This window comes from Corapipo altera, unplaced genomic scaffold (assembly GCF_003945725.1).
Source record: "Corapipo altera isolate COAL_440 unplaced genomic scaffold, ASM394572v1 55, whole genome shotgun sequence".
In the NCBI taxonomy this organism is placed as follows: domain Eukaryota; kingdom Metazoa; phylum Chordata; class Aves; order Passeriformes; family Pipridae; genus Corapipo; species Corapipo altera.
In genome coordinates, this window is record NW_020884882.1 from 276218 (window position 1) to 301558 (window position 25341).

Here is a 25341-nt window from a genome sequence, read left to right on the forward strand (position 1 = left end):
GCAGGCGGATCTCCATGATGAAGAACCTCCTGGCTCCCTACGAGCAGCGACCCTGGGCACAGACCAACTGGATCCTCGTCAGGCTGTGGCGGGTGAGCGTCCTGCATCCCAGCCCCTCCCAGCATCTGGGGCTGGTGGGGCACTGAGCATTTCACTTTAGAGTAGCAGCAAAACACAACTGTTTTTCAGCCTCTAAGATCTTTCCTTATCTCTTTTACCAGGGCTGTGGCTTTGGGTACAGATACACACGGCTCCCACACCTGCTGAAAACCAAGCCTGAGGATGCCAGTCTGCCCAGCCTGCAGAGTGAGTGGGGCAGGGGATGGGCACTCCGGGCTGTGATGGGTGGTGAGGGAGGACCAACCTCTTCCCTAGCAGCCGTCTCTACTATGGGCCAGGCCAGCTGGTGAGATGGCTGCTGAAGTAAAGTGCTCCTGGCCAAATATCAGACCCAGTCTTTGCAGCCTGGCCATCCCCAGCCTCTCTGCACTGGCTGGTGACTCTTGCGTGCTGGATGGTGAGTTGGACCCATCACAAGGAGGGGTTCTGTCCTTCAAGGGAGAGGAGAAAAGCCCAGGGCTGCATCCTTACCAGAGTTTTACCCCAAAATGTAAGCCTGGGAGAAAGCTCTGTGATGTCCACAGTGAGCAGCTGCTGTGGGGAAGAGTTTTCATGTTTGCCAAGCAACAAATACTCTGTGAGAGGGAGCAGGTGCCCAGGGAGGCAGGGCACTGGACAAATTTGCAAGCAGGGAGTGTTTTAAACAGGCATCTCTCAGAGTCTGGCAGAGCCTGTCCTGCCTTTGACACTGCATTTTGGTTCTCAGCACTGTCACTGAACTGAGGGGTTCCTCAGCTCCTTTGTGGCTGAGAAAGATGTGGGGAGGAGAAAGGACATTTCCTGAGCTGAAGAACACGTCCACACGTCCCCAGCTTCACCCTTGCAGGGTCTGGACCTGTCTGAATACATTATTTACCCCCTCCTCTGGAGAAGGCTTTGTGCCAGACCTTGCTGCTGGAGAGCTGGATGGGGATGGGGGACAGAGGGTGCTGCAGCTTGCCATGGGAATGCAGCACATGGAGGTGTGTGCTGAGCCCCACCTGGTGAGCTGTCTGTCTCTGTTTTAACAGCACTCTTGTTCTCTTTTCTCTCTCCTGCCCGTGGTGCCCAGGAGATCTCTCTGTTGCTAGTTTCCAGAGTAAGTTTGTTGTGTGACCCTCTCTTGTCTGGTGAAGTAGCTTTAGAGAGCTCCCTGCTTCCCCTCTTCTGTCTAAAGAGACCCTTCATTGTGGGAAGAGAGCTTCACACATGATTGTTTTCCTCAGTTCCATGGGAGAAACCAGGTGGGCTGGTGCCCATGTGGCAGTCTCTGAGGCTGCTTCATGGACCTGCTCTCAAACCTGTTCTATCAGGGTTACCTCAAGTGTCAGAGCCTTCCACAGGCTGTGCCAGCCTTGGGTTCCTCTCTTCCTTGGAGGATAATGGAGAAACCCTGGTACCTGTGCAGGAGAGACCTCGTGGCTATCTTCTCACACTCCTACTGCACAGCCAAGACCTTGAATGGCTGCCTCCAGTCCTCTGGGGTGGTGACCAAGATCCCCCCATCATGGGGAGCTCTGGGGCAGGAACAGAGTTCCTCAGCTGTGGAGGCCTCATTCCATGTGTCGTGTGGCTCCACAGAGTCTGAGCCCAGAGTGGGCTGTGCTGGCTACTAGGGACTTGCTCTTGGGATTGCTATTTTAAGGCTCAACCAAATCAATAATGAATGCTGATTTAATTGAAGAGGGACAGGGGACTCAGAGGTGTCCTTGAGATGCTGCCCAGGGAAGGAGGAGAAGACGACCCCCCCCTCCTTCCCACCCATCATCTTCACCCTGTTGCAATTTGAGCATTGGCAGGGGACAACAGGACAAACTGCTGAGCTGAAGGAAATCTCTGTTTATCTGGGTCTGCTTCTGCAGGCCAGTCTGAAGGGAGCTTGGGCAAAGGCCTGTTCTCCGGTGCTTCAGCCTTGTCCTGCTCTGGGAATGCTTCCTTGGAGGACTGCACAGGTGGGGAAGGTTTGCTAGTGCTGTCTCACAATATCCATGAAACACAGAGCACAGACCTGGTCTCCTCTGCTGCCTTTTGCCCGTGCTCACCAATGGTGAGCAATGGGTGGCTGCCTGGGTTAGCCAGCGAGGGGGAGAGGCTCAGAAAGGCGGTCCCTGCTTGCTCCTAGAGTTCTTCCTTAGCCCTGCTGGCACTGAAGAGCTCTCATGCCTCCAGTTTGGCTCCTGAGAGCAGACAGGGCTGTGCTCAGAGCTGGGGCAGTTCTGTTTGGCAGCTGCTGCAGGGACTTGTTTTGGTTTTATCATGGCCTTTGGACAAGGCTGGGTGCTGCTCCCACATGCACACCAGGGGCAGCCTGGCTTGTAAAAGCAGGAGCTGCAGGGTAGCTTCAGGTTGCATCACAGGGCTCCTCTGCCCCAGGCCTTCTGCCCACGCACCTATCAAGCCATGGAGGGAATGTGGATGGGACTGTGAGATCATTTAGCTGGGATGTTGTGCAACAGGGGCCAGACAATTCACCCACATCCCCTTCCCAAGTCCAGCAAATTGCCTAAGCTAAAGAGGTCTTTCAGGAAGAGATCCTGCCTCCATCTGACAACACCAAAAGTATCAGCTGGTAGTACTTAAACTGTCCAAGCCCTTCTGGTGGTGGTTTCTCCCCCTCAGAAATAAATCTATCACTTGTGATTCCTGATGGGGATCATGAAATCATAGAATGAGTTGGGTTGGAAAGGACCTTAAAGATCTAATTCCAACCCCCCTGCTGTAGGGAGGTACACCTTCCACTAGATCAGGTTGCTCAGAGCTCCATCCAGCCTGGCCTTAGACATTTTCAAGGATGGGGCATCCACAGTGTCTCTGGCAACCTGTGCCAATGCCTGACCACCCTCACAGGAAAGAATTTTTTCCTGATATCTAATCCACACCTGCTCTCTTTCAGTTTGAAACCATTCCCCCATACCTAACCTCACCTTCTGTCTCCCGCTGCTGCTGCTCTGCCTTTTTCTGCTGGCTTAAACTGCATTACAACATTCTAGTCTTCAGAAGTGCTTGTGTATCAGGCTAAACTCACTTCTTAGTCCTTTTCAGTGGTGCAAAACATACAGCCTCTGTGCCTTATCCAGGAAGAGGTTTTGCTTTTCTGTGAGCCCCGCAGTTGTTCACCCTTCCCGTGTTTTTATCATCCCAGAGGTGCCTGTGTCATGCTGGCGGGAACCCCTCCCTGCTCTGCTGGTCACAGAGCCAAAACTTGCATTAGCTGGGGGCACACATGGATCCCAGCTGTGCCCTGGGCTGTCCTGATGCCTGGCACTCCAACTTATTGATATCTCATCCCCTGAATGCCGCCTGCTTTCCTTCTGCCTGGCCCACAGCCTTCCCTTTGCTCCTCTAAATGCATCTCTGCATGGGCACAGTGACGTGGTTGTAATGCATCTGGGCCCTTTCAAAAACCCAGATTAGCATTGGGTGGAGCTGCTTTGTTTCTGAATCTGGTCAATTTGGGGCTTTCCCCCTCTGAGCTCCCAGCTCTACTGTAAATGCTGCAGTGTCCAGAGATCCCTCAGGCTGCTGACCCAGAAGTCTCACAATTAGCCCTGTTATAAGTCTTGCTGGCTCATTAGCAAACTATAAAGCACATAATTACTTTCCTGTGATGAAAGTACATGACCCTGCTTCTTTACCATTATCTAGTAGGAGCACTTACTGAAGGCTTCCACTTTGTCTGCTTTATTAATTTTTAACTCTCTCTAATAATGAGCCTCTGCTACTGTTAGACTTTCTGCCTAGATTTTTTCCTTGTAGCTGAAGAAACTTTACATTTAGCATGGTTAGTTGAGGATGTTTTTTATATCTTCTCCTTCTATTACCCCCCTTTCTCCTTGTTTTCATCTACCACTGGCTATGTTTTATTACATTCACTTTACCTTTTACATTTTAACTCATGCCTTTTAACCCAAGTGCTAGCTGGAGCACTGGGGCATTCTAGCTCCCTAATAATCCTCTTAAAGAACTCTGGTTTTTTTATTCACTGTTTCCCCCACCTCTATCTCCTCTATTTAATTTATATTTTTGCAGGGAAGTTTCTGTTGTGGAAACATCGGATGTATCTGTAACCGCTGGGTTCCACGCTCTGTTGCCCACATTAAATGTATTGAGGTCAAAATTTCTGGCCTTGGAAAACCACTGATTTCTGTTCCAATGACTGATGTTTTTCTGTCATAATGAAGGCTAAGCCAAGACTGAGTGGCTTTTGTATTAGGGAGGTACAAGTTTCAGAAGCTCTAAAGGCTATTGCCAGGATCGAGATCACCCCATCAGTGAGTATCCAAAGACTCCCTGTGGAATGACATCCCTGTCTGCAGTGGCACATGTAAGGGATGTGTCATTGCCCAGGAGGGCAGTGGTACCTGAGGTGGGTGGGAATGCCTCAGCAAAAGAAAAGGAACACAACACCAGGACTAGATTTTTGGATACCACTCATGACTGCCCTGTGGAGAACCTCATCTGGAAACTCATGCAAGGGATGAAGCTGCTCTTGCTGTGTTCCAGGGCTTGTTTTTTATGCTGTTTTCAAAGAGTAACAGTGATCACAGCATCTTTAGATTCAGAATCCTCTTAGGAGCAAGCAACAAAAACCAAGAAAGTCCACTGTTTCTTGTGTTAGCTTAAAACCTTAAATAAACCTACTTAACTGTGGAGAAGTTTGACAAAAGGCACTGGTTTTTAATGCTCTTACAGTCTAGCACAGTCTTTGGCAGCAGCAGGGAAAGCATTTAAGAACTGGAGATTTGTGGCAAACTCACACCAATCACGGAAAAAAGACCACGAGGAAGTAGTCACTGGCTAAAAATCAGGATAAACCAAGTTGTTACAAGTATAAGAACCTCCTTCAAAAAGCCAAAGCTGCCTGTAAATGAGGTAAAGTTTGGCTAGGCAATCCATCTTGAGATCTGTCCTGACTTGAAGTGTTGGTAAAAGAGACTTTGGCAACAGACCAGCAGGACAACACACACAGCTCCTCCACAGGGAGTGTTGATCCTTGCCTAGGACTGCTTTGGTACTTAAAGGCTGGAGGAGGGTTAATATGTCAGCATTTTCAATAAAAACCATTTTTTACACATTGAAGGGAGGCTGGGGAAAAGAAGGCACAAAAAACTTTACAGAAAAACCTCCTAATTCTGAATTCACGGGAGAGAAAATGTCGATGGAATCAGCATGGTCAGTTGTAGAGTGGTGAAGTAAGGCTGTGATGTGCCCCTTCAGCCATCACTGACAGAGAAGACAAGGTGGGCTCCAGCACTGACTCCTGGGCTTCTCACTTGCACCTCATGACCAGCAAGTTCCTGAGGGTCATCCTTGAACTGGCAACCTATTGTAATCTTTTGGAAAAGAGCAGCTTGATGTCCAGTCCAAGGAACAAATTACACAACAGCAATTATGAGGAAAGGAAAACAGAACAAAACCAAAACCACATTATGCCTTTGTGCAAATCTGCCACACGCTTGTGGTTTGGATGCTGTGTGTGCTTCTGATTCCACCTCTCCAAAGAAAACCTGGGAGAGCTGTCAAGATTCGGGGGGGATGGCAAAGGGGACAAAGATGTGACAGTTTCTGGATGAGAAACTGTACTGGCTGGGGCTGTTTCTGGTGGAAAAACTATCATAAAGGTGTGGAATCATGGCTAACTGGAGGAATTGACTGGAGAGGAGCATCTCACTGTCTCTCCCACCAGAAGGAACAGGTTACGGAGAGTAAATGTTAACAAATAAAATGAGTAGGAGCCAAACTCCAATCTGAATTCCTCCTGCTGCACACACTGAGCTGTGGAATGTTACTCTGGGACGTGTTCAATGCTAAAGGCTTACACAGTTTCAGAGGACACTGGGAAAGAAATCCCCAGAGAACCACTAAGTATGTAAAAAGGACGTGTCTGGCTTCAGCAGTCCCTGAGCCACGTGTGTCCAAGGGCTGGGAAAGTACTTGTGGGTGGGAGTAGGACATCAAAGACGTTTGTTGTGATGAAATCCTTCCCAAAAATGAGCTTTTAGGCAGGATCAAAGCCAGGGTACTGGCCTGCCTGGGGTGATTATGCACTGTGAGGCTCAGCACGTGGCCTCCATAACAACAGAAGTTCATTGCACTTGCTCATGGGCATTCACAGAATAATTTATTCTGTTCCCACTTGAGATGATGATCTCCTGCCATCCCTCTCTGCTTTGCTAATCCCAGCTAGCAATCTCCCTGTAGTTATGCCTCACTTCTTGATCCCTAGGGATGTGATGGAAGTTGTCCTGTGTTTCCTTTGCCTGTGCTGGCCCTTCAAGCAGGCTGCAGCCCCAGAGACCTTCTGCAGTCCCAGCACAGCTTGTTCCTCTGGGCACTGCAGTGCTGGTGCACTAGTTTGCATCTGCTCTTACATACTAATAGCTTCTAGTAGTGGGAAAATGCAGTTAGGTTGTGTTTTTCCCCTATAGCTGGTAAATCTGCTCAAGTTTCTCTCTCCAAGCCCTGCATTTTAGCCTGTGGTTTGAACTCTGGTACCCTTCCCTCACAGTATTGAATCATTGTGAGCCTCTCGCTGACAGTGGGTCCTTCTACTGGTGAGAAGCATCTATCCCATTTGTGCCCCTTTCCTTTCCCTGCCCTTCCATGGGGGTTGGTGCCCCACACAGCTTTGATGTGTTTCCCAGCTGCTGGGTCTGACTCTGTGCTCTTGGTAGTGAGAAAGCCCAGAGATGAGATGCCACGTACCAAGGGGACATGTCTGTGCTTGGGCTGAACCTGGCTGGGGAGCATGGGCAGCTCTGCCTGAGCCTGCCAGGGGCAGAGCCAGCCCCAGCTCCATTCAGAAGCCTCTCAAGAGTGGGATTCACTTGGTACCTTGCTACCCAGATGCAGGCAGACAGGCACAGCCACATAATGTCAGGGTGGCCGTGCTGGCTCCGGGCAGCTGCTGCCACGCTGGTATCAGGAGCAATTAATGCTGAGCTGACCATGGGCCTCTGCAGAGCTGAGCAGGACGGGTGCAGAGCTGCAGGGCAGTGCTCCTGTGCATGTGGGCAGCAGCGAGCACGGAGGGCTCTTCCCTGGTTAATTCAGGCTGGCATTGCAAAAGAGTGCTTGGAGGCCCAATCGGCGAGATCGCTGCTCAGAACAGTCCTTGCACCGGCTCCCAGTGCCCTGCCATCTCTGCTTACTGTAAGGCACAAGCCAACATTTCCCAAACCCAGGACTGATCTCACAGCCTGCCCATGCTCCCCACTCACAGCCACTCCAGGACAGGCCACTGAAGCTGTCACTGTCTGGTTTCAGAGCCGTGTCCCTCCACCCTGCTGCAGCGGCACATGGCAGACCTGCTCCGCAGCGACCGTGACCTGGCCCCCAGCTTCCTCAACAGCGTCCTGAACCAGCTGAACTGGGCTTTCTCCGAGTTCATCGGCATGATTCAGGAGGTGGGTCTGCCACCCAGGGCTGTGGGGTCCAGCACTCGATGGGTGCCATGTCCTACACACAGTGAGGCTCAAGACACACCTCTCAGGGTTGGGTGTGCAGTGGTTCCTGGCATGCACAGGAGATGGGATGGGATGGGATGGGATGGGATGGGATGGGATGGGATGGGATGGGATGGGATGGGATGGGATAGGATGGGATGGGGTGGGATGGGATGGGGGTCACGGCCATTCTTTTGGGAAGGGGCACCTGTCTGAGCTGTCTGCATTGCTTGGCAGATCCAGCAGGCAGCAGAGCGCCTGGAGAGGAACTTCGTGGACAGCCGGCAGCTGAAGGTGTGTGCCACCTGCTTTGACCTGTCGGTGAGCTTGCTCAGGGTGCTGGAAATGACCGTCACGCTGGCACCGGAGATCTTCCTCGACTGGAACCGCCCGTCATCAGAGCTACTGCTTCGGAGGCTTGCCCAGGTATCATCCTGTGTGAAGAAGCAGCATCCAGAGGGGCATGGGAGCCCCTCTGCCCTCTCTGCAGATGTGCAGTTACTTGGGGGCTCCTGCTGCAAGTGCTGTAGTACTTAAAGCTACTGCAGAACAAGCGGTGCTCCCTAAAATCTCTACGTCAACTGCCCCCCTCCTTTGCAACTGGTCTGGCACAGCTGATTTCTACCTCTGCTGGGACGGAGGATGATGGCTGCTTAAATCTTCCTTCAGAGAGGCTATGGCCAGTAAATGCTGAATTCTCCAGTGATGAGCAGTGCCATGAAATCTGGAGAGGAGGTGTGATACGTCTGAGCAAGGAGCTGTGGAGACTATAGCTGTCTTCACAGGGAACACACTCCAATGTTTGGGCAGATCCTTTATCCTTCAGTCCTAGAATATGTTACCAGACATCTCCACTTCCCTGCCAGGGTGACTGGTACAGCCTCATTTCAACCCACAACAGTCCTTGGAGTCCAGTAAATTAATTTCTTTTCTGAAGCATGGGAAATCCTGGAAAGCCCTGAGGACAGGCTGTTCTTGTACGATCTGGACTGGTGGGGAGCAGTTATATGTAACTTACCTGTACCTCAAGAGTTGAGACTCAGGGCTCTGAGCAGATGAATCAAAGCAAGACATAGTGGGGTCTGGTACACCAGTCATGAGGGAAGTGCTCAGCTTGGGATCTTTGTAGGGATCACTGTGTGAGGAGGAAAGTGAAGGGCCCTCAGCAGGTGGCTTAGGCAAGCTGGGGAATATAGGTAGCAGGTGCTGCAACATTCCCCTCACTACCTGCTGCTGCTATGAAGCTGTGCCCCACCACTGAACATGCCCACAGAGGGGTGCAGTGTTCTGCTCTTGTGCACTGGGGAGACAGGAAGAGGGATGCTGTATCTGAGAGACCATGCTCAGCTTGCAGCAGTTGTGTCAAACCTGGAGCGGTCCCTGCTTGTCCCACTGGGGTTTGGGTGAGAGCTAATGGTGGCTAATTAAGTGTCTTTAGAGTTGATTCCTCCTGTGCTGGTCATAGGCAGAAATCTCTGCCTGTGGTGATGCTCTGTCATGCAGAGAAGTTGATTGCTCTCTGTACTCACCCTGTGCTTCAGGCCTGGTAGATCCATTCTGCTGCCAGCTTCAGGCAGGGCAGGACCTGTACTGTGCTTCACCCTGCTGACACTGTTTTTGCCCACAGCTGCCAGCTCACTCTTCACATGCTGTGGCTGTCCTGGGGATTGTAGTTTCTACTTGTCAGGAGCTTTTATCTGCAGAAGTAGCTTGGCTTCTGTAGGTGGGAATTCAGATTTAAGTGGAAGGTGCTGATATTCAGGTGTCTTGACCTCAGACTGACTCTTCTGTGGGAGGTTTTGGTCTGGTACAACCACTGTGGTGTGGTGCCACCTTGTTCCATGCCAAAGCCAAGCTAGATATGTGCTGTGAGCCTCCCTCTGCATTCACCAGCTCTCAGGCAACGAGCCCAAACTATAAGGACATGCTGCCCCAAAACTTGCTTTTCAGATGCTGCTTACAAGAAAGTCCATCCAGAAAATACAAACTCTCTCTGCTTTTCCCTACACAGCTTTTGAACCAGGTGCTGAACCGTGTGACAGCTGAAAGGAACTTGTTTGACAGAGTGGTCAACCTCCGTCTGCCTGGTGAGTCCACACATTAACCCTGTGTCCCTCTGCTGGAAGCACACCCTTGGGAAGGGATGGATGGCTTGCAAGAAGGTTGGCGCAGAGGTGGATGAGATCAGACCTCAGACATGCCACATCCCTGGCTGGGAAGCCAGTCTGGTCCCACAGGCTGCAACAGAAGTGCTGCCTTCAGAAGACATGTAAATCCTTCAGACAGATGTGGGCGTTGGTGCTCTTCCTTGGTCCAGCAGCTCTGGTTCCCTCCAGCATCCCTGTCCTCGTGAGGCAGCTGACACACAGGTCTGGCTGTCCCTGGTGGAAGTGGCAGCTGTGTGTGCGTGGGTGGGCAGGTGTCTTGCTAAACACTGGTCTGGCACAGGTTAGGTGGGAGCTGTTTGAAAGGCTCAAAGCCCTGCACAGGCTGCAGCCCAGGTAGCAGGTTTGCTTGCTGGGCTCTGCATAGACTAAAGGATGCACTGAATTGTTGCGGGAAGCTGTTCTCAGCAACATCAGCCCTCTTCCTTGAGAGGTGATTGTGAGCAGCTGAGCTGGGCCTGTGAGCAGACACTGGCTCCAGACACTGTCTTATGGACATCCCATATTCCCTGTACAGCAGCTGCATTTTCCTTAGGAGAGGACAGACATCTTCTCCTCTTGAGGTTTGGAAGAGGCAGGAGTGCTCCATCATGAGAGCAATGTCTGGGTCTGGGGTTCACATTAGTGGGGAAGACCCCTCTGTCCTTGATGGCCCCCCCAGAGAGCCCCTGTCGTGGTGCCTGGTGACTGATCACCTCCTGGACCACCAAGCCTGGCAGTAGTGGTGCAGCCCTGCTCTGACTGTCACGTGGTGGCACCAGCTCTTACCTTTCTCTTTTGCTTCCGTAGGCCTGGAGAGCGTGGACCATTACCCAATCCTTGTGGCTGTGACGGGGATACTGGTCCGGCTGCTGGTGGACACTGATATTCAGGGGTGAGTGGTTTTTGCCTTCCAAAGCACAGGGTGTGTGGCATTGCTCTGGGCACTGCAGTAGTGCCATGGGAGGTGTTGCAGGACGACGTGGGTGCGTGGAGACTAAAGCGAGGCGAGGGAGGTGTGTATGGAGCAGGTAGAAGCCAAAGAGCTTTGTGCCCCTGCAGCAGCTGCATCCCAGTGCTCCTGCTGGGTGCAAACCCCCTCACTGTGGTGATGGAAAACCCTTGTGAGGGGTCCCTGTGAGGTGCTGTTCTGGCAGCACCTTCCTCCTCAGGATGGAGCCTGGCACTGTGCGATGGGACAGCTGCTGTCAGAGCTGCTGTATGTGAAAGAGCTGTGCTGATGTGGTGACACAGGCAAAATGCTGCAGCACACAGGGATGGCTGGAAGGGGGTTCATTAAAGCTTCTTTGCCCTGGACCCATCTCAGGAGGGCACCAGGATGTGTGCAAAGTGCTCTGGCTGCCCAGATCTGTGGCACAAAGGTGAGACAAGTCCTGTCCAGGCGTTTGAGTGATTCTGATTTTAAGATGAAGCAAATCTTGTCTTTATGGTAGTGAGTTACTCAAAGAGGCAGCACTGGTAGAGTGATGTGGCTGGACAAAGCCACAGCTGACCTGATCATTTATGTGTGTCTGTGTCTGCTTGTACCAAGTCCTGCAAATAGACTTATTCTGACACTCTGCAGCCCTGCCTTTGCTGTCTCCCATTGTCATTCGTAGGTGTCTTGCCTGGTCACTGTGTGCTTTAGGCTGCTGTTGGAGATGGGGCTCTCCTGTCTGTGCTGTACATCCTGCTTGTTTTCATGTTGGAGAACACGATAATCTCTGGCTCTGCAGAGAGGAGAGTCCCATCTGGCTGAGCAGCTCAGCCCTGCAGCCAGTCTTTCAGCTTCTTCTCTCAAGGACTCAAAAGATGTACACAAATATATCTAATTATAACCTGCCTCCCGTGGCTGCTGCACCAGTCTTACAGCCCTAAGTGTGACAATGCCAAGCATTGATCAGTGGCCTTTCTGGGCTGGGAACAGGGGTGAGTTTTGCTCGCCCCCAGAACTCTGCTCTGTGGAAAGGGCAATCATGAATTTGACACCACGACTAGACATTTCTTCCTGGAGGAAAGGAAGGAGGTGATAAAGCTTTATCCTGCATGCCAGGCAGGATGAGAAGTCCTTCCCTGACACTCTGTCGCTTAAACATCTGCCCCAGGTCAGGTCACTTGTAGGGTCAAAATGGGAAAGGGACGTCCCTCAGTTTAGCAAACTCCAAAGAGCTCTGGGGACATGGCAGTGTGATGTCAGTCACATCCTTTCTAGCCTGCAGGGACTCCTGGAGAGGCAGAAAGCTTCCAGACTGTGTCCTTTCCCTGAAAAACCAGTTGTGCTTTGTGAAGCCTGGGCAGCCATTGTCCCCTGTCTACCAACAGCATCCTCCATGCCTTGGGCTGTGCAGTCACAAACCAGAGGCACTGTGCAGGTCTCTGACTGATGTTCAGAGGCTTTGCAGTCACCTCCCTGGGCACTGGAAAGCAGTAATAAATACAAAATAGGGGAATGATGCATGAAAAGCACTGTGTCCTTAAGGTGGACCTAACTGAGCAGGAGGAACACAAGGTGGAACAGGAGGAAGCCCAGGAAAAAATATCTATAAACCAAAATGCTTGTCTGTGATTTTGCAAAGCCATGCACTAAACCTGAGGTTTGATGCATCAGTGATCTATAAAAGGCAAGCAAACGTTGCAGGGGAGCCACTGAGGTCAATCAAGGTAAAAGAACTGAGGCTGGTGGCTTGGAGACCCTCTGCTGATACCTAAACAGAGGGGATGGGCAGTCTGGAGGCAGAGACCAGCGTGGCCAAAGGCAGAGTGCCTCACATGGAAGGAAAAACTGAACCCCCCACCCTGTTTGCAACACTCTGAATTGAGAACTGGGTGTTGCACCCCACTGACAGAGCAATTCTACTCCATGCAGACACATTGTGAAATGGCAAAGAGAGGTGGGATGGAGAAAACCAGCAGGTATGAGAGCAACCACTGAGGCTTTTCTGCTGCCTTTGCATTCCTTGAGGGCTCAGCCCTGGTTTGATCCTGTTTGCAAAGCACCATCACCACGGGGTGCTGAAGCCTGGGTGGTGCAGCTGGGATAACAGTTGCCCCGAAGCCAGAGAGATGATATGTCAGTGATGGAGCACAGCGATGGCCCAGAGCACAGCAATGGGAAGCATCTGTCTCCAGGTGCGTGGGTAAAAGGATGGTCTGTGGAATGGAAAAGGAGAATTCAAACCTTCCTCGGGTCTGTACATTCCCATGGAAGGTGATTGCTATGGGTTGTGTTGCTGCAAGGAGGAACTGAAGTGATTTAAAGGGTCCCATATGTAACCAGGCTCTCCAGAGCAGATCCGTTTGTGTGAACTCATGTGGAGACAGCTTTCCTTTTTCCTTTCCTTTTCCTTTCTCCCTTCCTCTCAGCAGCAAGCAGGATAATGGGATGAGTTTTTGTCCTTTCCCAGAAACACTCTGCCCAGGCAGTGCTGGAAGCAGGTAGAAATCTCTCCCAGGTCCCAGATTGCCAGAAATCATTAACAGAGAAGTTTTTCCAACCCCGTTTGCAGGAATGTCCCTGTGGGAATTACCAGGGACACTAGCTGTTACCCTGGCTGGTTCCCTGTGAGAAGGCTGTGCCCCAGAGAATGAGGGACCTCGGGAGACTTCCTTGGCTTGGCTGTGTTTTTTCTGGTTGCCTCCAACCCAGTAAGCAGACACTGTACCAGGTACTTGGTTAAAAGGTGCTGCAAGCTCTTCTGGGAGTGGAGGAATGAAGTCTCATTTATGGGGCCAAAACATTCTGGTGGGGAAGGGTGGGAGTAAGGAGGATCAGGGCCCTGCCAACTCATCCAGCCATGTTATCAGGCTGCAATCAGATGCCTCAGCTGCTCCTTTCCCAGCACAGGACACTCAGCCAGGCATCAAGTCCTCTTGCTACGGACTCCTGGCATCAAACAGAGCCATTAAGCACAAGGCAAGGGAACATTGCCCAGGCCAGGCTGTGGTGAGATGGTTGATCCATCGTTTGCTGTAGTCCCTGGATGCAGCAGGCTGTGCTTTTGAGAGAACAGAGATGCATTTCCTTGCTGGTTTGGGCAGGACAGGCTGGTGCTGCTTGTGGTGAGCCAAAGCTTCAGTGCCCCCCTCCCAGCCCTCGGGTCTGACAGCACTGGGCAGCACTGCTTTGGGGAGTCTCAGTGGCTGGCAGGGCTGAGGAGGCAGAGATGTCCATGTGCTGCCTGTTTGCCAGGCCCTAATGACTGAGTGGGGAGGAGAGGAAAAGTAGGATCTGGCAGACTGAGCCGGGAGCTGGGCTGAATCCACACCACGGACCCTGGCTGCCTCCAGCCAGTATCATCCCCCTGTTTGTCTGCTTGCTAAATAATTGAGCAGATTTTCTATTAAGCCTCCTTCAGAGTGAGCTAATGGAGCAGCGTTGGCCAGAGTTGGTGTCAGGATCCTGGTGGGAGAGAGCGCAGGGGAAGGGGTGAGGCCAGAAGGTGAGGCTGTGGTCCCCTGTGTGTGAGGGCCCACTGTAATTAGGGCTGGGCATATAGGTTAGAATGGCCTTTGTGGGAAGTGAGTGGCCATCCTGGGCTGGGGATGAGCAGTGTTGTGCCAGGGCTTGGCCACTGCTCTGCTCCTCGGGCTTTCCCCATGCCCCATGGACACCTCATGCTTCCCCCATGCCCCATGGACACCACCCGCTCAGAGGCAGGGGCATGATGCTCTCAGGGTGAGGGTTGGAGGCACCTTGGAGGCAGACTAAGCAGACTCTGCTCAGTTGCCAAATGGTTTTGGGATCATCTCTGCTGGAAAGGTCAGGAGATCCTAGTCTGCAGGTTCCCAAACAGCCACGTACCTATGTGCTCAAGCACTGCTGGGACCCTGGGGATTTGGCTGGTCTCTGTGGACATGGTAGTTCTCTGCAATCCCGCAGGACCCTGTAATTACTGATCAATTAAACACTAATGCTCCTTCAACATGTGTTGGTGAGTGAGCTGTGGTGGAAGGAGGGGCAGGAGCAGGCATTTCATGGACCACTCAGTCTAAAGGAGTCCTTGCTACCTTGCTCTAAAGTCTCAGAAGATGGGTGGTACCCCAGTCTTGCAGTGTGTAACATGTTGAGGCCAGTGTGAGCAAGAGCATGGAAGAATGACTAGCTCAGACATAGGTTTGATGGTTAAAAAAGGAGTCTGGTCTTGCAGTTTTTACAAGCTGCCAGCTCCAAACGCTGTGTCCTGAGCAGTGGGACTGCCAGGGCTGGGCTCTCCCAGCCTCTCAAGGCTGTCGGGCACACACTGGGAGGTGGGAGCAGGCATTGTGCTGGCCAGCACCAGGCTTTGCTGCTTTGAGCTCTTTGGAAAACTGTGAGCATCATAAGGAAAGGATTCGGGTCCAACCATGTTCATCATGTGTCCAGCCCCAGTGGCAGGAGGACAGGACAGGACTGGCATTCAGTGCACCCACATTATCCTGGTTGAGGTGTGAAGTGCCAGGGGAGACAGGAGTCAGCATTGAATGCTGTTCTCCAAAGCTAATCCTTATCCCAAAGCTAGTCCTTGTCCCCATGCATGCTGGCACAGGTCCCTGTGTGCTGGGGATGCTGTGCTTTGTGCTGACCCACTGCTTTACCCTGCAAAGCTGAGGAGCAGGAGGGTGGTTTGGTGGGAGCCAGGGCTGTGATGGTGGAGATGGCTGCTGAGAGAGGACAGGGTATTCCTCAGGGAACATCCATTAGGTTTCTCAACTCCTGCCTGTCAGAGAGGCTGTGCTCCCAGCTATGTTTTTCCTTGCTGAGATGTTCTGCCTTTCAGGCTGGTTAATGAACTGCTTCGACAGTTTGAACCGCCCTCCCCTGCTCATTGGAGCAGCCGTGTGGTGTGGGATCCTTTCTAAGCATCAGGAAGGTGTGAAAAGCAGCAGCAGGATTTTTGTGGTTAAAGGCAATGGGATCCCTCGGGGGCAGCACTGATACAGACCTCAGATATGCTGTTCCCAGCAGAGCAAGGCTCAGCCTTCCTGCAGGGATAGGAGAATTGCAGGCTCTCCTGGGCTTTTCCAAGCTGGTGTGTCCCTGGAGAGTCCCTGAGAGCTTTTCTTACACTCCTTGGCCTGAGCTTTCCCTAAGCTTCAGCTGTTACCCTCAGCTGAGGATGCAGGTTTGCAGGAGCACTAATGCCTGGGAAGCTGCTGTTGGCGCCAGGGAAGGGGAAGGTTTGCAAGGAGACCGACAAGGATGGAGACAGTGGGTGGGTAACACTCAATCTGGGTGCTGGAGCCTGGAGCAGCACTTCACTTTTCCTTTTGGAGGAAGATGTGGTGCTTAGATGTGGCAAGTGCTCTGGCATGGGCTTAGCACTGTCTCAGCAGGCATGGGTGGCACTTGGGGCAGTGCCCTGGTGTGGTTTAGACCTGGGTGCCCTTGCCTGGGTCTCTTCTCTTTCTCAGACATTCCCAGGTCAAATTGAAACCATCCTTCCCAGGGATCCCTGCCTGGGTGCGAAGCCAGAGAGTGGCAGCACCTCATCTCCACCCTCAAGGTGTCACTCACCTCTCTGACACCTCGTCACCCCCTGGCAGCCCCTGGTGTGGCCAGCACGGTGTCCTGGGCTCATCAGGACGCTGTGCTGACATGAGGTGACAGGGCCAGCAGTGCTGGGTGTGGGGGAGCAAGGGCACAGCCTGGCAGGGCCTGTCGCTCCACATCCCATCACCTTGGGGGCTGCAGGGGCACAGATCACGGATCGTGTGGAGCTGAGCGCAAGGTCAGCATCAGGAGCAGTGCTGGGAGGCTGCAGCTGTCTCAGGATAGCTGCTCTTCCAAACACTGTCCCCTCCTTAGATGGGTGAGGGGCTTCTGACAAGTGCTTTAGGCACAGTTGGGGTTTTGCTGGGAAAAAAGCTGCTTGTTCCCTGGCAGGAAAAGTTGAAGGCTGTGTGCTAGTGCTGTCCCAGTGCCACAGGGACCTTCCCCTCCCACCAGTCACAGGGCTGCCAGCGGCTCTCAGGACCGGGATGCTCAGACAAGATGGGGTTGCAGGTTGGGGTGCAGTTCTGTGAAGGGTCCTGGTCCCTGTTGTGTCTGAGCTGTGCTCCTGCCTGCAGAGTGACCCCAGCCTCCCCTGTGTTGCACATGACAGCCACGTGCTCCTGCTTCAGCTGTGGGTGGGATGCTGGTGACCAGCAAGTGGGTAGGATACCCTTATCCCTCTGTGGGATCAGGCAGGTGTTGGGGAGCAGAGCCAGTCCCTATGCCAGGCCAATGCAAGGCTGGGTGACAGGAAAGGCAGCGCAGGTTACAGTGAGTCGGGGGTCTCCATCGGCAGGGGACACTGGGACTGAGACAAAGGCAGGGCCAGTCCCCTCCTGAGCGGTGCCTCTCCCCTGCATCTAAACCCTGCTCATCCCTTTTGGGGTCTGGATGTGCCCTTGTGTCAGTCAGTGCTGCTCCCTCCTGAACTCCCAGGCATCACTTTGGGGACCTGCTCTCCAGGGAAAAGCCTCTCGCAGCAGCCCCAGGCCTGCTCAGCACATTTAACCCCCTCGCCGAGGCCACCCAAACGCCATTTGATGGGAGCAGAGGCTGTGAGCCTTGTGCCAGGCCAGCAGGAATTCAGGGCTCGCTCAGACCCTGGACTCCCACTGCTGTGCCCAGGAGCCGCGGGGTGGCTGCTCGCTGCTGCAAGGGCAAGGAGACACTCAGCCCAGTGTGAGCTTAAAAAAATAGGCATTTTTATTCCAATGGAACTAGAGAATTACGACCCAGGAGAGGGGAGGATTACTCACATTTATCGATAGGCTGATTAGGTTACTGCCTAAATAGCTGTGCTTGAGCAGTGTCCGCCTCAAGGAGAAGCAGCGCAGGAGCGTGGCGCAGCGGAGACCTCATTGTCCTTGGTGGCACGGGGAGCTGTGAGCAATGCGGGCCAGGGCGCTGTGTCGCGTCACCTAATCCTGCCTTCACTATTTACAGCTCCTCAGGAAGCAAAAGCTTGTAAGGTTTGCTTGGCTGCGTGGCTGGGTGGGCGCTGAGCTCCATCCCCCCTGCGTGGCCACGTTTGGGGGAGAGGCTGTGTACCCCCCCCTGTGATGGGGTCATGCTCCCCCTGCTCCCAGCCATGGCATGCTGATAGGGACTGGCACAGGCTGGGAGACAACGGTGGCATTGCCATCCCCAGAGGCCCTGTCATGAGTGAGGACAGTGTCCCACATGTCACAGCTGTTCCTTGGCCTAGGGGTCTGTGGTGGCGGTGTCAGGTTGGGCATCTCATGACTGAGGACGTGGCAGATCCCCAGCCCCAGTGTCACCATTAGGGAGGGTGGGTGCCCGAAAGAAGGGGGGTTTCTCCAGCATGCTGGGTTCATCAGCATTACCCTTGTGCTAACGAGGTTGTTGCCAGTGGATTATGCAAGGAGTTCTTGCTGGGCACCAATGTGTGCCTGTGACCCAAAACCCACCAGGAGCTCGTGGCTGAAGCAGTTGTGGGTGATGATGATCACTCCCATGGGTCGCACTCAAGCCAGGAACTCGGGGTGCCCAATAATCCTGATCTAGCAGCGATGGAGACCAGCTGTCATGAGGCCCTGTTTTTTCTCCCAGCTCTGCCCCGCTACGACACGATGGGGGTGTCAGAAAAGACAGAACTGATGGACTCTGTGTCTGACTTGAGCTGCAGGACCTTGGGGTGCTTGGGGTCGGGGAAGTCCTCACCGAGGGCCAGGCGGATCTTGCCATTCTGCGTCTCCCTGATGGGCTCGAGGAAGGCGACGTGCTTGTTGGCGCCGGCCCTGCGGTTCGGCCCGTCAGTGGCAGGGGGGGTGGTGCTGAGGATGGAGGACTGGGCACTGCACTCCTGCGGGGGGCTGAGCGGGGCTGGCTTCTTGCAGCAGCGCAGGCAGCGGCACGGCGTGAGGTACAGGTAGATGATCACCAGCACCAGGGTCACGATGCAGCCCAGCAGAGTCGTGAGGCCTGTGTTGAAGGTCTCCCCAGCTGGCTTGGGGTACTGGACGGTCACATTGAACTCACACAGCCTGCTGAAATTGTGGGTGCTCTTGGTGAAGCCTACGTAGACCCCCGAGTGCCAGGGCTTGGCCTCAGCGATCCTCAGGCTGCCGTTGCGAAAGACCTCCAGGGAGCCGTTGCTGTTCCCCGGGTGTTTGATGGGCTCGTGTTGAGGGGAGATCCACATGTAGGTAGTGGCTGAGGACGGCAGACTGGTGTTACAGGTGAGCAGGATGGGCTGGCCCACCATCACCTGGAAGGGCGAGAGGTGCGCGTCTCCAGGGCCCGCCAAGCAGTTCTCAAACATGGGGCTGTATTTGTGGACCTTGATCAGGGACCGGGGCACGTTGCCAGATACCTTGCAGGTGTGTTCCTCGAAGAAATCCTTCACGGAGCTGAATCCTCGCTGCTTCCAGCGCTGGAGCATCAGGTAGAGCGGGCAGCTGCACCTGATGGGATTGTTGTGAAGGTACAAACCGTTCCCGATGTTTTCGGGCAGAGCCACCAGCACCTCCACAGGGATGCTGCTCAGGCAGTTGGAGGAGAGGTCCAGCGTACGGAGGTTGTAGATCCCCAGCCCCTGCACCGCATGGAAGGGGAAGGTGGTCAGGTTGTTCCAGCTCAGGTAGACTTTCCGCAGACCACTCAGCTTGGCGAAGGCGTTTTCATCCACCCGCTTGATGTGGTTGTTGTAGAGCAGCAGCTCCTCCAAGCTCACCAGCGCCTCGAAGTAGTGCGTCTCCACGGCGTGCAGGTGGTTGGAGGACATGTCCAGGTGCCGCAGGTAGGAGGCATTGTGGAAAGCCTGCGGAGAAAGGTCCCGAATCTGGTTGTGACTGATGTGGAGGGCCTCGAGGTGCGGGAGGGCAGCCAGCCAGCGGTCGTGGAGTTGGGTGAGGGCGTTGTGGCTGAGGTCCAGCGTGGTGGTGGTGGACGGCAGTGCCGGGGGCACTCGCTGCAGCGTCTGCCGGCTGCAGCTCAGCAGGTCGGAGGTGCAGATGCAGGCGGAGGGGCAGAGGCGGGACTGCGGGGAGGCTTGGGGAGCGCGGCCGGGGGCGCACAGCTGGAGCAGCAGCAGCAGCAGCTTCACCACCCGCGGCCAGAGCGGGTCTGCGGTCACCGGTGGGGACATTGTGGCGGGCAGGAGCTTCTGTGCAGCCTGGCAGCACAGCCAGGCTCGATGAGACGCGAGAGAAAGCGTGTCGCCGTCCCCCCTGCTCTCCCCCGGTGCTGCCTTGGCTCTACCAAGCATCCAGAGACGCCCCTTTGCACTCCGCGAAGGAGGATCCCGATTCCAGCCGTGAGGCTTGAAAAGAGTTAAAGGGCGGCATCGCCCTGCCCGGCTCCGCCGCGGCTCACCCGAGGCTGCCCCGTACCTGTGCTCCGGCGGGCCGGGGGCTGCGGGGGGACGGCCGGGAGCCGCCGATCCGCATCAGGGGGGTTGAGGCGCTCCGTGTCGGGCTCTGTGTGGGCGCCTCGCTGCCTCCTGGAGCTGCGCATCCCTGGAGTGCGAAGTTTCTCAGCGCTCAGCGCCGCCGGGGCACATCCCTGCGCTCCAGCCTTCGGGGAGCCCCGTCCGGGTCCCTCCCGGGCAGCACCTCCCGGGAGCCGGGCGCGCTGCGGGAGCGCGGTCCCGCGCCTGCCCCTATTTAGGCGCGGGCGGTGCGCGGCGAGGGGGCCGGGCGGGATCCCATTGGCCCCGGCGCGGGGAGTGGTGGCCGCGGCGGTGGCCCCGGCCCTCCCTGCGAGTGGGCAGGGCGAGCGCAGCCCTGCGTGGTCGCTTGTCCCCCGGGGGAGCTCAGGGCCGCTCCGGCCGTACCAGTGAGCAGCCGCGTCCCTCCCGCCGGAGAACGGCAGCTGCGACCGGCTCTAATCCGTAAAGCGGCTGCTCCGCCACTGCCCAGCCTCTGGGAGGATGCTGGAATAAACCCACCCCGTCGTCACCTCGGGGAGCCCCTCGTGTTCCATCCTGCGCCCGGGCTGGGAGTGGGGATGGCGGTCACCCCCGCAGTGCTCCTTATCTCCCGGCCGTGCTCCTTCCCTCTGCGCGCATCCTGACCACCTCCTGCACAAGCTGGTGGGGACCCCCCAGCACCCTCAGCCATGGGGTGAACAAACAGGATGGCCGAGCCCCGCAGGGTCACCACGGTAGAGGGGGAGCCGTGGGCTGCTGGTGGAGAGGGGGTGGCCACAGGGTGAAGGACACGCAGGAATGTCATTATCCAGAGCCCAGGCGGTTAGTGGGAAGAGGAGAGCTGGGGAATTGGTTTCCATTAGGGCAGCAAAAAGCTAATTTGGCGGCTGCGGCTGCTGCGAGTCAAGGGGCTGTTAACCCCCTGCGCCCCGGCTCAGCCTGTGACAACTGGATGTTCCCTCACTCCTCCTGCCCCCCTTGCCGCTGGAGTGGCTGGGCTTGCCCCTGGGCCGGCCACGGAGCCAGCTCTGCTTCTTGCCAAAGGCCATGAACGGGCCACGGCACTGATGCCCGATGGAGACACCCATTAAGGTGCCCTTCATCCCTCCTGCCTGTCCCCGCTGAAGCCAGGAAGAGCCACGACTGCTCCCTCCTGTCTTGTGGGGGCATCTGCTTGCCCTGGGGGCACCCTGAGCTGTCCCCTTGGTGCACGGGGCCACAGCCCCCGGCGTGAGGCTGCTGTGGGACATCTCCCCTTCTCCCCTGCGGGGCTGTGACCCAGGGCAGCGCTGGCAGCTCCAGCCACCCCCACAGCTCCCCAGGCTCTGTGGGCACCGGTGCGAGGGCTGCAGCCTCAGCAAGTGCTGATGCACCATATCGATCGCCGGAGCCTCCCAGTCGAGGCTGACAGGGGAGGAGGAGGGTGGCTGCTACCCTGTGGCTGCAGTTGGGCATGTTTCCCTGGCTCTCAGGGACCGGGGGGACCACCAGCTGGGGATGCAGCCGGGTGGCCTGGGCCTGCAGGGTGTGCTGTCTGTGATCTGACTGTGTCCCTTGGCAGGGCCGAGCGAGCGACGGCGGTGCTGCTGGCAGATCCCTGCTTCCAGCTGCGCTCCATCCAGTACCTGCTGGGCCACGCTGAGCCCTCGGCCCTGGCAGCTGCTGCCCCGGCCACGGACAAGCGCCATTTCTCCCTGCACACCTGTAAGTGCCGGCACTGCACTGGGAGCTGGGCTGTGCTCACCACCTGCCCACAGCTGGGCTGGGAACGGGGCTGCTGGTGGTGTCTGTGTCCCCTGCAACATGTCCCGGCCCTTTTAGTCCTGGGGACAGGCATCCTTGACCCTTATCCCCCAGGACACTTTAGATGGGGATGTCTCCAGTGCCTGCTTGTCAGCATTTCTGTCCCTCTCAGTGCCCAATGTCCAGCCTGCTGTCCCCAGCACGGGGATCCCTGTCCTGGCTGGTCCCCAAGGGGATGCAGCACCCCCTTCATCACCCAGATGCCTCAGGGCAGCCTGAGAGTCCCATCTGCCCCATGTACACCCACTCTGTCCCCCCAGACACAGAGTATATCAGTGCTGAGGAGCTGGCAAAGGTGGAGAAGATGCTGAGCCACCTGAGTGAGGAGTCCAAGCAGGCAGCTGCCACCACACTGGTGAGTGTCTCCTACCCCAGCCCTGTCCCCATACTCGGCAGAAGCCCCGGCTCTGGCACAGCTGCCCTGAGACACAGGGCTTTGTCTGCCATATTAACTGCCTGGTGACCCCCACAGCCCACCAGTGAGGAGGACCTGTGCCCCATCTGCTACGCACACCCCATCTCTGCCATCTTCAGGCCCTGCTCCCACAAGTCATGCAAGTGAGTAACTCCCATGCCTGACCCCTGCCAGGGCAACTGCCAGCCCCCAGCTCCCCTGTGCCATGAGGGTGGGGGGCTGATGCTCTTTCCTCCTCTGTCCCAGAGCCTGTATCAACCAGCACCTGATGAACAACAAGGACTGCTTCTTCTGCAAGGCCACTATCACGGGGGTGGACGACTTCACCAAGCCAGCCAGCTCATAGAGCCCAGCCCTGCCCCACAGGCTCCCCCAGGCTGACGGGGGTGGCCCCCCTGCCCCATGCTGGCTTCTCCCCAAACGCTTGCCCTGCTCAGGGCCGTGGGACCCTCACCCAGAGGGCCAGGACCCAGCATGGGGCTGCAGTGTGGGGCTGGGGGCTGCGGGGTGGGAGAGGCCAGCATCCCCTCGCCTGGCAGCCTCTCTGTCCTGTGGGCCATTCTCAGGGAGGGGAGCCCGAGGCCTTGGCTCTGCAGCAGCGCTGGGAACATGTGGCAGCCCCAGGGCAGTGGGGCTGGGCTGGGCGTTCGGGCTGTTAACTTGCCCCTGCCTGGGGGCTGACTTCGTGAAATGCAACATTAAATTATTCTTCCTTATGTGGTGCCTTGAGACACAGGGAGGGGAAGCCAGGCCAGCCCTGGCAAGCGACCCAGTGTTTGGGCCATGCTCAGGTAATGCTGAACAGTAAATGGAAATATAAATATTTAATCCAAGGAGGGCTGGGGCCGCAGGGTGCTCTGCTACATGATGATGCGCGGCTCTGGCACGGACTCGGCGATGGATTTGTGTGGCAGCACATTGGCCCCGTTGAGGTAGAGCTCGTCGTTGACGATGACGTCCTCACCCAGCACGGTCACGTTCTCCATGCGCACCTGCCCGGAGAGGCTCCGTCACACCCGCCCGGCTCAGGCCCTGGGCTGTGCTCCCGCTCCTGCCCACAGGCACATCCCTCCAGCCACAGCCTGAGGAGGCGGGAGGGCAAGAGCTGAGCTTCAATACCCTGCAGGGGTACCCAGGGCCTCACCCACTGGCCCACAGAGCAGCTCCAGCCCACGATGCAGGACTCCAGCCAGGAGTGGGAGCGGATGCGGGCCCCCTCCAGCACGGTGCAGCGTTTGATGCGCACCCCGTCCTCCACCACCACGCCGGCCCCGATTGTCACGTTAGGGCCGATGACACAGTTTGCCCCAATCTTGGCGCTGGGGTCCTGGAAGGAAGAGGGGCTGTGCCAGGGTTGGGAGGGCAGACAGAGCTCTTGGCACAGCCCAGGCCACTAGGCCAGCGTGGGGACAGGAAGGCACAGCTCGAGGATGGCAGTGAGGAGAGCAGTGGGACGACGCGGAGAGCCCATGACATGTGCCCGGGGCTGATGTGCTGGGGGCTGGCACTTACCACCAGCACGTTCCCCACAACACCGGGCCCTGAGTGCAGCTTCTCAGGGTGCTGAGCCCGCAGCGCCTGCAGGTACATGCACATGCCCGTGAGGAAGTCCTTTGGCTGCCCAATGTCCATCCAGAAGCCTGCGGGGACAGAGCCGTGGTGACAATCCCCAGAGCAGGGGTGGCAGAGCAGGCAAGACCCCCGATGCTGCCTGCACTGTGCACAGGGCCTTACCCTGCAGCTCCATGGCATAGAGCTGCCCGTCCTGTGCCATGGCCGGGAAGATCTCCTTCTCGATGGAGGTGGGGCGCAGCTGCAGGGACAGGGAGCAGGGCTGAGCAGGGGGCCCAGCCCCCCAGCCTGGCCCAGCCCAGCCCCCTGGCTTGTACCTGGATGCGCTGCAGGATGCCGGGGTTAAAGATGTAGAGCCCGGCGTTGATCTTGTTGGACACGAAGACGCGCGGCTTCTCCACGAAGCGGCAGATGCGGCCGGTGTCGGCCTCGCACACCACCACGCCGTACTTGGCCGGCTCCTCCACGCGGGTCACCACCAGCGAGCCCTCGCCGCCGTGGTGCCGGTGGAAACGGGCCAGCGCCTCAAAGGGGAACTCGCAGATCACGTCGCTGTTGAGGACAAAGAAGGGCTCCCCGTCCTCGGCCAGCAGGTCCCGTGCCAGTGCCAGCGGCCCCGCTGCCCAGCCGGGAATAACCCCGCGGGGATGCGGTGAGCCCAGTGCCCGGGTCCTGCTGGCCCCGCCTCTGCCCGTCCCACCATGCCCCCGCAAAGTCCCCAGTCCCTCTGGATCCTCAGCTGGCCCCGCTTTCCCTGGTCCTGCCCATGTCCATCCTGGCATCCCCCTCCAGGTGCTCCCTGTCCTCCCATCCGTACGCTGTCCATACCCATGCTGCTGTCCATGCCGTCCCGCCCCTGTTGCCCCCCAGCCCTACACATTCATACCCACCCCGCTGCCCCCGGGCCTCACTCCATCCCGCCCGCCCCCGCCCCTACATGCATCCTACCTGTGCCCAGCGGCTCCTTCTCGTGGGACATGGAGATGCGGATGCCGAGCTGCGGGCACAGGGTGAGTGGCGGGGCGGGCTGGGTTGCGGGGGGAGGCGGAGGGAGGCGGAAGGGCCCTTACCCGTTGTTCCTGCTCCCGCATGGCGGCTTCCAGCGCCTCCGACATGTAGCTCACCGCCAGCACCACATGGCTGACGCCCGCCTGCGGGAGCGCGGGTCAGCCGGCGGCGGGGCGGCCCCCGCACCCCCCGTGCCCCGCGCCCCCACCTGCCGGAGAGCCTCCAGCTGGTGCAGCAGCACCGCCTTGTTGCAGAACTCCACCAGCGGCTTCGGCCGGCTCAGGGTCAGCGGCCGTAGCCGCGTCCCGAAGCCGCCCACGAGGATCAGCGCCCGCATCCCCCCGCGTCCCGCGCCAGCGCCCGCACCGACACGTCAGCGCCTGGCGCGCCGGGCGCGTCACCGCCGCGCGGCCCCGCCCGCGTCCTGCCCCCCGCCCCGGCACAGAGCCCGCCCCACACAGCCCGCCCCCGTCCTACAGCCCGCCCCGGGCACA

At 56.7% G+C, this 25341-nt stretch overlaps 3 protein-coding genes across 5 annotated transcripts in view; 1 reads left to right on the forward strand and 2 right to left on the reverse strand.

Annotated features, from left to right (window-relative positions):
* The window catches only part of RNF123 (ring finger protein 123), a 56013-nt gene extending 33030 nt beyond the window's left edge, over nucleotides 1-22983 (forward strand). For all 3 annotated transcript variants that reach the window (XM_027640572.1, XM_027640570.1, XM_027640571.1), the window contains 10 exons: nucleotides 5-92; nucleotides 222-306; nucleotides 7366-7505; nucleotides 7782-7970; nucleotides 9556-9631; nucleotides 10499-10583; nucleotides 21611-21753; nucleotides 22113-22207; nucleotides 22325-22410; nucleotides 22514-22983. In XM_027640572.1, coding sequence (XP_027496373.1) covers nucleotides 5-92; nucleotides 222-306; nucleotides 7366-7505; nucleotides 7782-7970; nucleotides 9556-9631; nucleotides 10499-10583; nucleotides 21611-21753; nucleotides 22113-22207; nucleotides 22325-22410; nucleotides 22514-22613 — 1087 coding nt within the window. In that variant the 3' untranslated portion in view covers nucleotides 22614-22983. The remainder of the gene's footprint in view (nucleotides 1-4; nucleotides 93-221; nucleotides 307-7365; nucleotides 7506-7781; nucleotides 7971-9555; nucleotides 9632-10498; nucleotides 10584-21610; nucleotides 21754-22112; nucleotides 22208-22324; nucleotides 22411-22513) is intronic.
* AMIGO3 (adhesion molecule with Ig like domain 3) lies at nucleotides 17218-20244 on the reverse strand. The gene has a single exon (XM_027640581.1). The coding sequence runs from the start codon at nucleotides 19885-19887 to the stop codon at nucleotides 18241-18243; it is 1647 nt and encodes a 548-aa protein (XP_027496382.1). The 5' UTR covers nucleotides 19888-20244; the 3' UTR covers nucleotides 17218-18240.
* An 89-nt stretch (nucleotides 22984-23072) lies between the features above and the next one.
* Nucleotides 23073-25228, reverse strand: GMPPB (GDP-mannose pyrophosphorylase B). Its single transcript, XM_027640593.1, has 8 exons — nucleotides 25056-25228; nucleotides 24910-24990; nucleotides 24788-24836; nucleotides 24157-24458; nucleotides 24002-24080; nucleotides 23780-23907; nucleotides 23412-23594; nucleotides 23073-23259 (listed from the first exon to the last, which is right to left on the reverse strand). Exons 1-8 carry the CDS (start codon nucleotides 25182-25184, stop codon nucleotides 23128-23130), a joined length of 1083 nt encoding a protein of 360 aa, XP_027496394.1. The 5' UTR covers nucleotides 25185-25228; the 3' UTR covers nucleotides 23073-23127.
* Nucleotides 25229-25341: the final 113 nt, after the last annotated feature.

What these genes read in the sequence shown, in the direction of transcription:
- AMIGO3 (XM_027640581.1), bottom strand. Translation starts at nt 19,887, where the DNA reads ATGCTTGGTAGAGCCAAGGCAGCACCGGGGGAGAGCAGGGGGGACGGC.
- GMPPB (XM_027640593.1), bottom strand. Translation starts at nt 25,184, where the DNA reads ATGCGGGCGCTGATCCTCGTGGGCGGCTTCGGGACGCGGCTACGGCCG. An exon ending in GCATCCTGCAGCGCATCCAG is followed by an intron (nt 24,081 to 24,156) that starts GTACAAGCCAGG and finishes CTGTCCCTGCAG; the next exon opens with CTGCGCCCCACCTCCATCGA. An exon ending in CTATGCCATGGAGCTGCAGG is followed by an intron (nt 23,908 to 24,001) that starts GTAAGGCCCTGT and finishes CTGTCCCCGCAG; the next exon opens with GCTTCTGGATGGACATTGGG.